General features: G+C 33.2%; 2 protein-coding genes and 1 pseudogene across 2 annotated transcripts; 1 reads left to right on the forward strand and 2 right to left on the reverse strand.

Moving 5' to 3' along the window:
• Positions 1-1,648: 1,648 nt before the first annotated feature.
• LOC18596119 (SKP1-like protein 1A pseudogene) lies at positions 1,649-2,361 on the reverse strand (annotated as a pseudogene).
• Positions 2,362-4,477: 2,116 nt separating this feature from the next.
• On the reverse strand, positions 4,478-7,578 carry PLDEPSILON (phospholipase D alpha 4). Its single transcript, XM_018123185.2, has 4 exons — positions 7,420-7,578; positions 6,577-7,137; positions 5,291-6,494; positions 4,478-5,137 (listed from the first exon to the last, which is right to left on the reverse strand). The coding sequence occupies exons 1-4, from the start codon at positions 7,504-7,506 to the stop codon at positions 4,692-4,694; spliced, it is 2,298 nt and encodes a 765-aa protein (XP_017978674.2). The 5' UTR covers positions 7,507-7,578; the 3' UTR covers positions 4,478-4,691.
• A 3,486-nt stretch (positions 7,579-11,064) lies between these two features.
• PRA7 (PRA1 (Prenylated rab acceptor) family protein) lies at positions 11,065-11,955 on the forward strand. Its single transcript, XM_007024398.3, has one exon. It carries the CDS (start codon positions 11,178-11,180, stop codon positions 11,736-11,738), a length of 561 nt encoding a protein of 186 aa, XP_007024460.2. The 5' UTR covers positions 11,065-11,177; the 3' UTR covers positions 11,739-11,955.
• Positions 11,956-13,810: the final 1,855 nt, after the last annotated feature.

Here is a 13,810-nt window from a genome sequence, read left to right on the forward strand (position 1 = left end):
TCGAATATGTGACAGGTAGCATTTATGATATTCGAGTACGTTTTCAAATAGAAATTGTAAAATTTAATTGGATATTTATAAGTTCCAAATACCTTATCAAATAATCTGGTTTAGATAAAGGTACCTAAGAAATAGTCCGTACCATACCCGTTGATATCTCTATATATAATTCAAATTCATCACTAAGTGCTTGTTTGGCTTGGCTTTTTTTCAGTTTATCTACCTTTTAAAAGCAAAAGTCAAGCCAAATATAAATTTTGAAAAGCTTTTAAAAAAAAGTAACTTTTTTTTAAAAAATAAAATTTTTAAAAAAATAGCTTCAAGAAAAGCTCTTGTGAGAAGCTTTTTCTTCTCTTCTTTTAAAAATACAAGAGAATTTTTATTTTTGTTTCAAAAATATCCTCATCTATTAAAAATAATTATAATATTATCCTCTAAAAAAATAACTTTAATGATAATTTTAACCAAAATTATAACTTATAAAAAGAAATTTATCAAACAACTTTAGCTTAATTTTAAAAACTATTATTTTTTATAAGAGCTTCATAATAACTTTTAAGCTAAAAAAAAATCAGACCAAACAGGCTCTAAGTAGGGATATGAAAAATCTATAAATTTTCAAAATAATAAAAAAAAAGGAACATTTCATGAATTCTATCACATAATTCAATATAAATTTTAAATTTAACTTTTTTTTATAAAGAGTAATTTCATATGGTCCGAAAGAAATTTACCTTTTTTTTTTAATAAGGCATAAGAAGAAAGAAATTTACTTACCAAATTGTTTTTATAATTGTGTTGTATAAGTTTATATAGAGCTATTATAACATTCTTAATTCTAATAGTAGTAAATAATTTATAAATTTATATTATAACATTTCTATTTTTTTTTACTTCAAAACCTTTAACTTTATAAATATTTGTACATATATATATAATTATTATTTAAAATAAATAAATAAAATATTGGCACAAAACGTAACATGGTAGCAAATATTAATCCTTACTAGCATGTTTGGTTGGGGAAATGGCTAAGCCATGCCCCCTTTATTTCCAAAGAATTTTAGTTTCTTTATTTGGTTAAGAAATAGTCCAAGAAATAGTCATTTCATAGGAATGGTTATTCTTCAAAATCTTTCAAAACTAAAGAATAGCTAATACCACCCTCCCTCATGGTATTAGTTATTTCATGATTGAGGAATAAACTCAAAAAATTATAAAAACCAAAATACCCCTTACAAGTTTCAAAAATTATAACTCTATACAAGTTTTAGTTTCCCAAAAACAACAAGAACCTAGTAGCTAGAAATTTAAAGCCAATATTATTTTTCTCTCTCTTTCTTTTTTTCTTCCTTTAACAATCATGGCCTTGGAAGATTTATTATTGAAAGGGTTATTTCATCTAATTTGAAAAAAAATAAATAGACATATACTGTCATATAATGATAGTTTCAGACAAAAATAACAAGAATTAATTTGATAAGTAGAGAATAATGTCTGTTGTGAAAATAATAAATTAATCTCAAATCTTACACAATAAAAATATAAAAGGAAATTAAGTAAATTTACAATGACACAAAAATTTACGTGATTTAATCTTTTGATAATTGAAATTTAGAAGCACGACAAAATAAAAAAGAATCAAAACTTAACAAAATATGAATGATATAAATTTTATATATTACTTATCTATTTTCCAAGTTGTGAAGTGATCTGTAGAACCAAGAACTAAACATAAAACAAAATAACTACAAGGAAAATTAATCCAATGTTTCAACTTTCCCCATCTTGACAAGCAGAAGCTACCCAATCACTCGAATGCCCACTGGTTCTCCCTCCTAATCTCCTCTTCTTCCTCAGGGGTGAAATCATTCTCAATGTTGAAGGTCTTGCGAATCTCCTCAGGTGTCTTTCCCTTTATCATGTCAGCAACAGTTTGGCAAATCAAGTCCAACAAGCTCTGGATGTTCAAATAGTTGGCAGCCAAGACGAGATGGTAGAGGATATTTTGGTCAACCTTGACAAAATCAGCATCCCACGCCTTTAGTTCATCCTCGCCCATCTTTCCCTTGTCCACGTGCTTCTTGCAGTACTCGAGGACCTTGGCCAAGATCTCGCTGGTGACGTTGGGGATAGGGATCTCGTTGTCCGCGCAATCGTCTTCGATCATGTGCTTGATCGTCTGCAACTCAACGGCCACCGCTTCCTCCACCTCGACCGTCTCTCCATCGGAGCTCCTCAAGATTATCTTCTTCGAAGTCGACGCCATTGCTTCTTCTAAAATTCTCACGCTGCTAACACAAACCCGAGAGAGATAACAAAATTCTTAAATATCTCTGATAGACTATTAGCACAAAAGAAATCTTGTATTATAATATTGTATGTATTACATAAGTGAATGAGGTATATATATATAAGCTTAATCCTAATCATAATCTAATTTTAAGTAACTAATCCTAATTATAATCTAACTTTAAGTAACTAATATTATTATACTATAATTCCAATGAAGTGTTGTAGTCTAATTAAATAATGATATTGTACAGTAACACTAACTTGAAAATTTATATAATTATCTTAATATAAAGAATAGATAACTAGATTTTAATTAACATTTGAGCATTTGATTTATTGGTTGGGGTAAAATCTTCCTCTAAAAAAGAATAGAGTTCAAATCTCTCTTTTTTAAATAAAAAAAACTAAATTTTAATTAATTTGTAATTTTTTGATTAATTAATTAATTATTTATTTTATTTAAATATATAATAATAATATGATAACAAAACCATGCAATGTTATGGTGTTGACAACAAGGATTTCCTTGTTCTTTCTTAGTAACTCCTGGAATCTCATCAATCAAAACAAATGTTCCATAACTAGAAGATGGAAGGCTTTTAAGCCAATGTTGGATTTTTACTGAATCTAGGCACAAAGAAGTTTTAATACCTGACTTCTATTGCAACGAGTTTGTGTCCTGAGACAGAGACGAGGTGAGTAGCTCATGCCACATAGAGGAAACTTCACTTGTATGATTTTCGAGGTAGTCTTCCTACCAAAGTTGATCTAGTAAAAACCTGTTATGTGCCATAATTTGCTGGTGTGACTTCTCTTACTCGATGTTCCTTCACCAAATTCTTTTGAAAGTCTTCCTATGTGATGAGATCCAATAGTTTTAATTTCATTTTTAAGGTAACCAGGGTTGCAGGTAGAAGAAGAGATAATCAGCTTCCTAAGCTTACCGATAGACAAAACTTACGAGATATGCTACAAGCCACAATCTTGAAAGAGTTTGCTTCTGTACTACCGGATTGCAGAGGGAAAACTAATGGTAGAGAATGGCATTAATAATTTACTTTGACCTTTCAAAATCAAGTAGGACTTAATGGATTCTTTTAGCTCAATATATAAAATATATAGAAATTTGCGGATGTAATGAAGCTTCATGTTCTTTAACTTTATGTTTCCATGCAAATAACCAATATAACTGTAAAAATAATCATAGAAGAAGATTAATATTTTAATGTAAGTAACTTAAAAGGAAAGTTTTAATTTGGTATATAAATGAAAGGGTAAAATACACTAACACTCTTAAGTTTTAACCATAAATCCAAACGAGTCCATTAATTTTAGAAATGTACAATCCATCTTAAAATAATATCTTTCAATGAACACATAAGTCCAGTCGTTTATTTTTTTTAAATAACTACTTAACATATAAGTCTAGTCATAGTCAATCGTTAATGTTTTCATTAATTTGATAACATGATAATATTGAAAAGATAATTTTATCTTTCATTAATTTTAAAAATTATCAAATTATAATATTTCAAAAAAAAAACTCTACCCTACCTCTCACTGAACTATCATCCCATGGCCGGATCTGGCCAAATCCGACTAAATCGCGCTCCTTTGGATGCGTGCTTCCCAGAGAGAACTAGTCTTGGTACTCCCCTGGCTTAATGGTCGGGGTAAAAAAGCATCGCCGATTGGCCAGAAAGAAAGAAAAATAGTGAAAAAAAAACAAAAGGCATTTTAGACATTTCATTGTAAATATTAAAGACATTTACATGTTTATGACAAAATATTCATTTTGAAAACTAATGGACTTGCATGTAATTATGGTCAAAAATTAAAAGAGTCAATGTATTTTACCTTGAATTATAAAGATGAATGAAACTATTTACGATTAGTTAAGATTTGATGCATTATAAATTTGAGAGGTTACAAGAAAATAAATTTAAAATATCTATATGTATATGTACTAAAAGAAATATCTTAAAGTATATGTAAATAAGTGAAACATTAAATTATTTATGAAATTGATCTCTTTGAGAAAGAATTTTCATCTACTTCTTTGGAGCCTTGTTTAAAATAGATTCGTAGAACAAGTTTTTGTTGAACCAATTTTACTTGGAATGAGAAACAAGATTGATAAATTTTAGTAAAAGTAGGACGAGTAATTAATTAAAGACAAATATTATCGTGATAATAATAAATAATTGTTGTCTTATTTTTTTCCCTTTTGCTTGCGTTTCAATCTTTACAACAAATCAAAGGTTCCGTAACAGGGCCGTGATTTGCATTCTTCCTTTGGGATTTGGAGCCCATAAAAGGACAGGACCGTAATACACGGCTCGTTACAATGACAGTTAGAATGTAAGTCCTGTTGAGCTTAAATAATATTTCCATAACTAAGTAGTGAAAATGGGTGGCAGCATTTTCGATCGTCTTCCCTTCACGGGGGATTTCGTGTCAGGAAAATTCCCACCGCCATCGGCAACATCTTCAGTCAAACCATCCACCGTCACGTTAACGGGGTAAGTGACTAGGTGCACTCCTTCCATGTCCGCAATTTCTTCTTCATTGGCATAAATTTGCCACATTTGGTCGCCCAGTGAACGCACCTTCTGTACACATTCCAGGCTCTGTGGCTCCAGGAATACGTCATCGGCAAGTCCAGTGTGCTCATACCATAGCGACATTCGATAGGCATGGATATCTCTGGGAGTTGTGGAATTATTGCTTTCAGGATTTTCTGGCAGCTGGTAGCATCCTATTGCAATTTCTGTGTCTCGTCGCCCGTCCATGGATCTTTGGTTTACGTTTGCAGATCCTATTAGAATGTACAAATCATCCACTGGAAGTAGCAGCAACAAACACCGTTAATCGTGAATCAAGATTGTCATTACCTTTTCATTTGTAACAATATTTTAAGAAGAATCTAACTCATGAAATGGCTTAAATATTTGACAATTTTATCAAATGGAAAAGTTAATTAATGGGGCATTACCTATCATGACCTTGGAGTGGACATACACCATGAACCTCCTATGCTTTTGGGCATTCCAGTATTGTGTTGAAGGTTGAGGGGAATGAGGAGGAACGAACTCTTCTTTGCTCTGTGTTTCCCTGTTTGCAAGACAGAAGAAGTTAAGGTAGTCTCTCGGGTGCCCTGGCTCGCCGCTTTCCTTTATGGATTCTCCAATCAATTTGTACATTATTGACATTGTTTCTCTAGTCCAGTGCAATATATCCTGAACTGGTTCACTGTCAGGTACTCCTTCAGGCCACATTGGTATCAAAATATACACGGTAAACCTCTCCTTTGCTTTGATTTTGCTTGCCACCTTAAGTGCAATCTCTACGGGAATCAAATTTCTACAGCCAGAGTGCTTATCTTTATCCCATAAATGGCATCCCCCAATGAAATATTGGTTTTCAATGTATATGAACCTCTCCGCCCGCCTTATTGCTTCCACGTAGGCTTCATGGATGCTTTGCTCAACAGTTAAGTTTTTAGACAACTGGCTAACCGAGACATGGTCAATTGATCTAAATACTTGTACCTTCCAATTCCTGTCGTTGGAAATGCTTGAAGCAAAAGGCTGGCGTATGAGATTCGGTATGGAGCTTGTAGGCAATAACAAAGAAGGGTCACATTGCTTCGTCCATCTTTGCTCAAAATTGGCCAGCACATCCCAAGCAGCTTCCCCAGTTATGCAGGCGTGAGCATCGTGCCATGGTTCCCTTGGTCCTCCTTTGTGAAGGCTGGCTCCAGATATATTTGTTTGATAGAAATCAAAACAATGAGCTCCTGTATTAAGTGTGCGAAACAAGGAATGTTGCTCTGTATCATACCGGCCATCGCAAAGATCTACTCCACCGACAAAGCTCATGATTTCCCTATCGTTTACTGAAGAAGTACTATAAGTTCTAGCATCAACAGTTATAGTCTTTTGATGGTGAGCAAAGAGTGTTGGGAACTTATGGTGCAATCTTGGGCATAACTTGCATCTGACTTTGGTGTGTTTGAAGTACGCAAAAGCATCTTCATCGTGTGTTCTCATTACTCCTTTGTTCTTGATAAATGGTAAGGAAGTTTCATCATTCCAAAGCATAACTCTTACTGCAACACCTTCTTCAGCTTTTCGTTTCAACAATTCACCAAGCTTTATTCCTTTTGCATGTGGAATATTAGTTTGAGGATCTCGGACCTGTTTCAAAGAGAAAATAGATTAGAGAGTAAGAGGAAAGGATTAATTTTGATGGATCATTGTGACAATATGTTTCATTTACCAGAACCATCTTCGGATTGAAAGACCAGCCTGCAATGTAAATTAAATGCTTTGCACCCTCAATGGCCTTGTATACATCCTCCCATAATTTTCTTGGACTACCACAGAGAGAAAACGGAGGCTGAAATGCAGAGCTATGATGTGCGTCTTGATAGAGCATGACATGGCAATTGGACCGTTGAGGAAATGTAGCATTTCTAAGACCCTGGAATCCTCCATATTTAAGTACTTCACCCCAGGTTGGTTCAAACTCTGCTGGTTTGAACCACAACATGAACCTTAGCTTGAGTTCTGGGTTCGTTTTACCATTTTCCATTTGGAGAGGAAAGAACCCGCTGATCAAACTAGCTTCATTTAGTATTTGTCCTGCCTGGATACAGAATTTTCCTAAGATTGAGCACTTGGTTTTCATTGTAATGGTGATGGTTGAATCAGGTGGATGAGCACAGAGAATTTGGAAGGTTTGGTTCCAAACACGATCACGCTCAAGGGTTGTCTTTGCTACCTTCTTATTGTCCAGTTTGATGGTCACATAGGTTGGCTTTCCATTTGCAAGTACACACTACAAAACGTATAGTCAGAATTGGGAAGAAGGAAGAAAGAAAACATGTCAGGATAGCTTTACAAAAGCCTTCAGGTATATAATTAGAAGTTGCTAGCCTAAGATTTGATCTCGAAATTTCAAGTCTCTCAAGCAAGGGAGATATTAACTCAACCTTAAGGGTGAGAATAACTTCACCAATTGTCAAGTGCTATAGTAATTGCAATGAACCTACTACTAACTTCTCGTAGAAAAATCTATTTACAGAATTTTCCAATACACTGCAATCAAATTGGCACTTACATTCAATGGAAATGGAGGTATGTAAGGTGTTGCATCAAAAATTGTAGCTTCAAGTGTTCCATGGAGGAACTTTTGTTTTCCCTCCATTGCTCAGAACCTTCAAATAGCTATCAAAGAGACAAAGAGACAGGCAGAGAGAAGCTACTTAAATGGTGAGTTTGGTTTTGACATGAAATAAAATTTGTCATATCATCCTCGAGTATTTAAAGGTAGGCGAGGCTGAAGTTGCTATTGAAGAAGCAATGGTAACTTGGGATGCAATTGAATGGGGTTGGCGCCTTGGAAAAACTTGTGGAATTCTCCATTCTTAATCTTAGCTGCAATCACCAAGTCTTTGACAAGTTTTTCACTTGAAGTTGAAGTTTCTTAAACTCAAATCACACTTTTCCCTGCCACAAAAAAACAAAAAAAATTGGAACCTTTAGTAGATAGATTACATCTGTTTGAGGTCACCTAAGAAACTTGAGACCACCACATAGATTAAGGGCTGACCTGACGATATTATCAAATTTGACAATTTATGGTAGGTATTTATCTTGTCCATAAATATGGTGCTCTTAGGTTAATATGTGGGAATTGAAATTATGCTGTTTCTCGCCCTTTTTTGTTTGGAAAGTTCAAGTGCAATTTTTAGACAGCAAATGAATTCATTAATTAGTCAAACTCCTTATTCCATTTTGTCAAATTAATTTGAATGAGAATAGTGAGACCTGCTGAAAAATTGGAGGTAAAATAAATTTATACCTATTAATTCACAGTTATTTGTCTAATTAAATGTATTTTTTTTTTTTTTTTTTTGCATAAGAATGCTATATATTGGGAGCAATTTATAGTGGCCCTCTGCCAACTTTTTAGGAATTATAGGAGAATGACTTTAAAAAGTTAGAGAAAAAGCAACATCATTTTCACACTTTCTCTTCACATGTTATGCAAAGAGGATGGATGTATTACCCACATATTCAAATTGACGACAGATGATTTGATAAATTCAGTTAAGGGTCCGTTTTATAATCGAAAAATAACTTGTTATAACAAAATTTTTTCTGCATAAAATATTTTATTAAAAAATTTAATTTTTGTACTATTTAAATAAATTAAAAAATATATTTTATATCATTTGAATCAATTTATAGAAAATATTTTACACCATGACTCATTTTTAAAAATTTTTCACTAATAAAGAAAAACATATTACAACAAATTTAAAAAAAAATAATTACTCTTTCTCTTTATTTTTTTTTAATAAACGAAAAAAAGGAACTCATCGCCATTTCTTTTAAGTCATCATCTGTAGATCCTCTACCTCTGCAATAAACACTTCCAGACACTGAAGACTAAAAAAAAAAAATTAAGTTATCTAAAGATTAAAAATTAAATTTTTATTTTTTTTTATTTTCAATTTTAGAAGGGGAAGAGAGAGATAGGCTAAATTCCAAGCATGAAGGCAAGAAATTCGACTCCGAAGCGAGTTTTCAAGAGCTCATTCACTCCATCTTCGTCAACCCAATGAGGTCACAATTAGGCAATCAAATGTCAAATTACAAGTTTTTTTTTTTAATGAAATTACATGTAAAGGAAATAAAAAAATTCAATGAGATAAATCAACCTACAAATTCATGTATAATTAGACAAATTCAATATAAATTTAGATGAAACTTATATATGATGAGATTTGAACATGAAAGTTTAATTTTTAAATCTAAGACATCGTCTCATTACTCTTACTTACATTAATGGAGATTAAATTACAAGTCTTTGTTTGCGTGTAAATTAAGTATTATGGAAGATTATATACACAAATATTAGAGGTAACTTTCATCATTTATATTTGTAATGAAATTTTGATTTGTATGTATAAATTAGATATTAAAGAAGATTATCTATATACAAAATATTAACGATAACTTTCATCATGTCTTTCTAACAGAACTTTAATTTGTCAAATCGGTCCCACATCCACACTATATTCCCATTGCTCTTACTTAGAATTTTGAAAATTTGTAAATTATATCGATCAAAGTAGACCGACAGAAAACAAAACCTTCGGATGTCTAACGTCTCAATCAAAATTAATCTAATTTAATGTTCGATTGAAACTGAAATTTAAAAAAAAACAATTAATGGTGAAAGGTCTTTCTTCTAAAAATGCATAAATTATATGAAGTACAACGGGTTGTCCTGATTTTATAACTGAATCGCTTCTATAGTTCAGATTTTATGTATAGAAAAACAAAGTCAAGATTAATATAAAAAATTATTTATATGGATAATTAGCAGACAAAAAAAATTTTTTTTTTTTTTTAGAAACTCACTGTAGGGATCATGAGCGAAGTTCCTCTGAAGAAATAAATCAGTCTTAAAGGATAACTCTCAGCTATAATAATTAGCTTTCACAATAGCAAAAGTGACCTAAATGATTCCATTCATCCGATATTGATAAGCGGAGCTGGCATCTGAATTACAAAACATATGCTATCAAACATTTGTCACATAAACTGACATTCACAAAAATTTGTCCTAACAACAACGTGTTGATCTGCAAAATCTTCCTTCCGACATGCCAATGGCATTTTCTGTTTAATTTGAATCAATATTCAAAAATCCTCCAGCCAATGTGTCACTCTTCCTCACCCACGTCTCGAAACTCGATTGGTTGGTTGTTCCAAAAACTCGTCTAGAATCCACGTGCGCAGACACTGTGATTCCGGATTTAGCAAAGACAACCGCAAAGGGAGGGAAAAAGCTTGTACAACTTTGCCAGAGCTACCAACATGCCACGTGGACGAAGTGGCCGGCCTCGTTGGTAACTTACCGTCGCTTTACCCGTGCCGTCCCTACAACGTTTTAGTGTGGTCTTATCCGCACAAGACGCCAACTTATCCTTCTTTGAAGGGTAGTTGGATGTGTCGGCTTCTTCATATTGATTGTAATAAAATAAACATATTACTACTAAAAAATATCTAACAAAGTTGTTTAATATCCAAAACTCAGACATGTTACCATGTAGCTCAAGTCCATCATCACGCATAATCTTACAAAATCTAGACCGTAGGACCAATATAGTACACGGATCCGGTGGCCAGTGATTCCATCACACCGAAACAATATGCTCCTAAACAATATTCAGTAGTAATGTTCTTCAGAACTAATGTAAGTAAGAATAGAGAAGTATCTTTTTAAATGATTCAAATATTTTGATAAACTTTCTACCGTCATCCTTTAGAGATAATTAGGAATTTCACTAAGACTATATGATAAAGATGTGCATATAGAAATACATCATTAATGTTTTTCTCCTTTTATATATTATCAATGTTTGATGTTCAAATTAAGAATAAAAAACGTACATTATTAAATGTTCTAACAAACAAATTTGAATTGGCTGGATCCATATCTTTTATGTAGAAATTAAGAATTACTGCAGCCCCATCCTACATCAACAAATATCTATATATAGTAAAATGAATTTGTTAGCAAAAGTAGATATCCAATAAAGGTTGTTAATGCTAACGTGGCATAATTTGATAGGTTAGAAAAAATGCAATAAAAATCAGCAAATATCTAAATAATTATGAACCGTGAGATATGTATGGTAAAGCAATGGACCTCGCAATCACATTAAAAACCCACCCCCCCTTTTTCATCAATACTTTTATTCCTTAACCCCCACCTCCCCTACGTCCCTCTCGTTTCCTTCTCAGTCTCGATCTTCTTCCCCAAAAAAAAAGGTCAAACCTTCAAACTTCCAGCCAAAAAACATGGCATCCTACGGCACAATCCCGACCTCCTCATCGCCAGGACCCGCGACGAACCTCGAATACCTATCTCGAGCCAAGGAACGTATCAAAGAAGGCCTCGGAACTCGACGTCCATGGAAGCTCATGTTCAACATCCGCTCCATCAACTTCCCCGGGAACCTCTCCGAAGCCATTTCCAGAGTGAGAACTAACGTAGCTTACTTCCGCATGAACTACGCCATAATCGTGCTATTCGTACTTTTTCTTAGCCTTTTATGGCACCCCATCTCCCTCATAGTCTTCATAGTTATGATGGCCGCTTGGTTGTTCTTGTACTTCCTGCGCGATGAACCCATAGTTGTTTTCAGCCGTACGATCGACGATCGTGTGGTGCTGATCGTCTTGGGCGTTTTGACCATTGTGTTCTTGCTTTTGACTCATGCCACGCTTAATATTTTGGTGTCTGTTTTGATTGGTGTGGTTATCATTCTGGTCCACGCTACCCTGAGGAGAACTGATGATTTGTATGATGAAGAATCTGCTGCCTTGATGACTGGAACTGGACCTTCATCTTCTTCATAATTGTGGGTTTCTTCTTTTTTTTTTTTTTTGGTTTATTTTTTGTGGGGTTTAATTTGAGTTATTGGTCTTAGTATGATCTCAATTTTTTTGTTTATTTGTTTGTTTCTAAGTGTTCTTTAATTTAATATTGGGGTTAATTTCTTCTTTAAAAAGTTTTAAATTGCCAAAGATGTTTGGTTTGATCCCTTTAATCATATAATTGAATGGCAGTTTGCAAGTGGTAGTTCTGAATGGTAGGTAGAGGAATTTGTTGCTCAGATCATCTGATCTTTTTTCTGACGATTTTCTTTCCTTTTTCTTTGGTATTTGAGAATTTTGTTACTTCCAGTACTGTGTAATGAGATATGCACCAGCCCAAGCAAGCCATTGTTTTCAGTGAACAGTTGATAATCTTTGGCTAGGTGACTGTATATTAAAACAGTCTGGTATATTGTCCTTGATGGTTGATTTGGATTTTTCCCTGTTTTTGGTTATGGTATGGTCTTTCAGTTTCACTCTTTCTATTTTAAGTGGTTTTCCTTTATTGTTCCATATTGGCTTTGAATGGTTTCTTTTTTGTGGTTCATTTTGAGGAAATGAACTTAGGGAGAGTAATGCACTGGCCACTGGTTACATTTTGTTCAGCAAGTTGTGGGCCTTGTGGCCCTGGTGTATAACTAAACCAAGATTCAAGATTAAATAATTGAAGAAGGAAAAGATAACATAATTCATACAATTCACTAGCTGATGATGATGGGTCCTCATGATTTCTGGACTGCTTCAATGTCATTGACAGTGCTTTATACCGAAAAGTAAAGGCACATGGATATGGTGCAGTAGTCACTAGTCAACACAGAGGGGGGGGGACACACTTCTAATGCAAGATTGAAGGCTTTTGGCATGTGACCTTGGAAGCCATATGTCAGAGCCAAACCTTCATTTGTCAACAAATAGTTTGGGATAATCTTAGCTTTTTCTCCAATGGGTGGAATAATGTCATATTGCTAAGATCCATGATTTGAAAAACCCAATTTACTTTGTTGTTTAACCAATTCTTTTGCATGATCCCACAAATATAAGAAAAAACGAAGTTAGTCTCACAAAGTGGAAACAAGAGAATCCTATGCCTAGCATCAAGCTGGCCAGCATAATGTTTGCAAAATGAGGGGATTTAGTTTAAGATACCATGCAATCGAGTTAAGTCATGGGAGTTTTCTAGAGATAAAAGTAGGTGCTAAAGGTAAATATCTCTCTGCATCCATCTAGAGTAATTACTGGTAACTGGTAAGGGCAATCATGGCCTCCATGTGGATCTCGTGTGAGAGCCATAACTAAGATACCAACTATAAGTACAAAATTAATCGAGCAAGAATTTTATTATAGAACTTTTAAACCCAAAAATAAAGATAAAAGCTAAGTAAAGTATAGACATAAATTATTACCGAAAAATGTAGAGACAAGAAATTAAATATAAGCTCATTATGGTATGAATACCAAATGAAGGAAATTAAACATAAATTAGGAAGAAGTTAATTAAATATGTTCATTTTTCTAGTCGATATTCTTTTTCGTTTTGGATTAGCATCAATATTCAAAGCATAGAAAACAATAAATATAAATCAAAATCCTACAAACTCTTTTAAAATATGCATTCAGTGCCGTTAACCTTTCTATTTAGTTTGACCGAACCCTTAACAGTAGACTTTTATTTGAAACTAATCTGATACTACACGTTTGGTGTAGGGAATGGTATTCCCCCTCTATTCCCAGTTACTATTTGCTCCTCTTATTTGATTGGCAATTTGACAAGAAATAGTAATTCTCCCATTTTACCTATTCCTCAAAATTAGTAAAAAAATTTCAAAATCTTTATTTAGTTCATTGATTAGTACATAATTTCCCTTTCAAAAAAATAAACTTCAAATCTCCTTTTCTCAAATAAAAAAAAAAAAACTACACCCAACTCCCTTGGTATTAACTATTCCATGTTTGATGGAATAGTTTCAAAAATTATTAAAACTAAATTATCTCTCATAAGTTTAGAAATTTACAATCCTACCCATATTAATATTTGTAAATAAAATATAAATATT

The sequence above is a fragment of the Theobroma cacao genome, chromosome 6 (genome assembly GCF_053813885.1).
Source record: "Theobroma cacao isolate CCN51 chromosome 6, ASM5381388v1, whole genome shotgun sequence".
Taxonomy (NCBI): domain Eukaryota; kingdom Viridiplantae; phylum Streptophyta; class Magnoliopsida; order Malvales; family Malvaceae; genus Theobroma; species Theobroma cacao.

Excerpts from the sequence above, each read along its gene's own strand:
- PLDEPSILON (XM_018123185.2), bottom strand. The coding sequence starts at position 7,506 with ATGGAGGGAAAACAAAAGTTCCTCCATGGAACACTTGAAGCTACAATT. Across the intron at positions 6,495-6,576 it reads TCAATCCGAAGATGGTTCTG|GTCCGAGATCCTCAAACTAA; the intron begins GTAAATGAAACA and ends TCTTTGAAACAG. Across the intron at positions 5,138-5,290 it reads CCACTCCAAGGTCATGATAG|TGGATGATTTGTACATTCTA; the intron begins GTAATGCCCCAT and ends TGCTACTTCCAG.
- PRA7 (XM_007024398.3), top strand. The coding sequence starts at position 11,178 with ATGGCATCCTACGGCACAATCCCGACCTCCTCATCGCCAGGACCCGCG.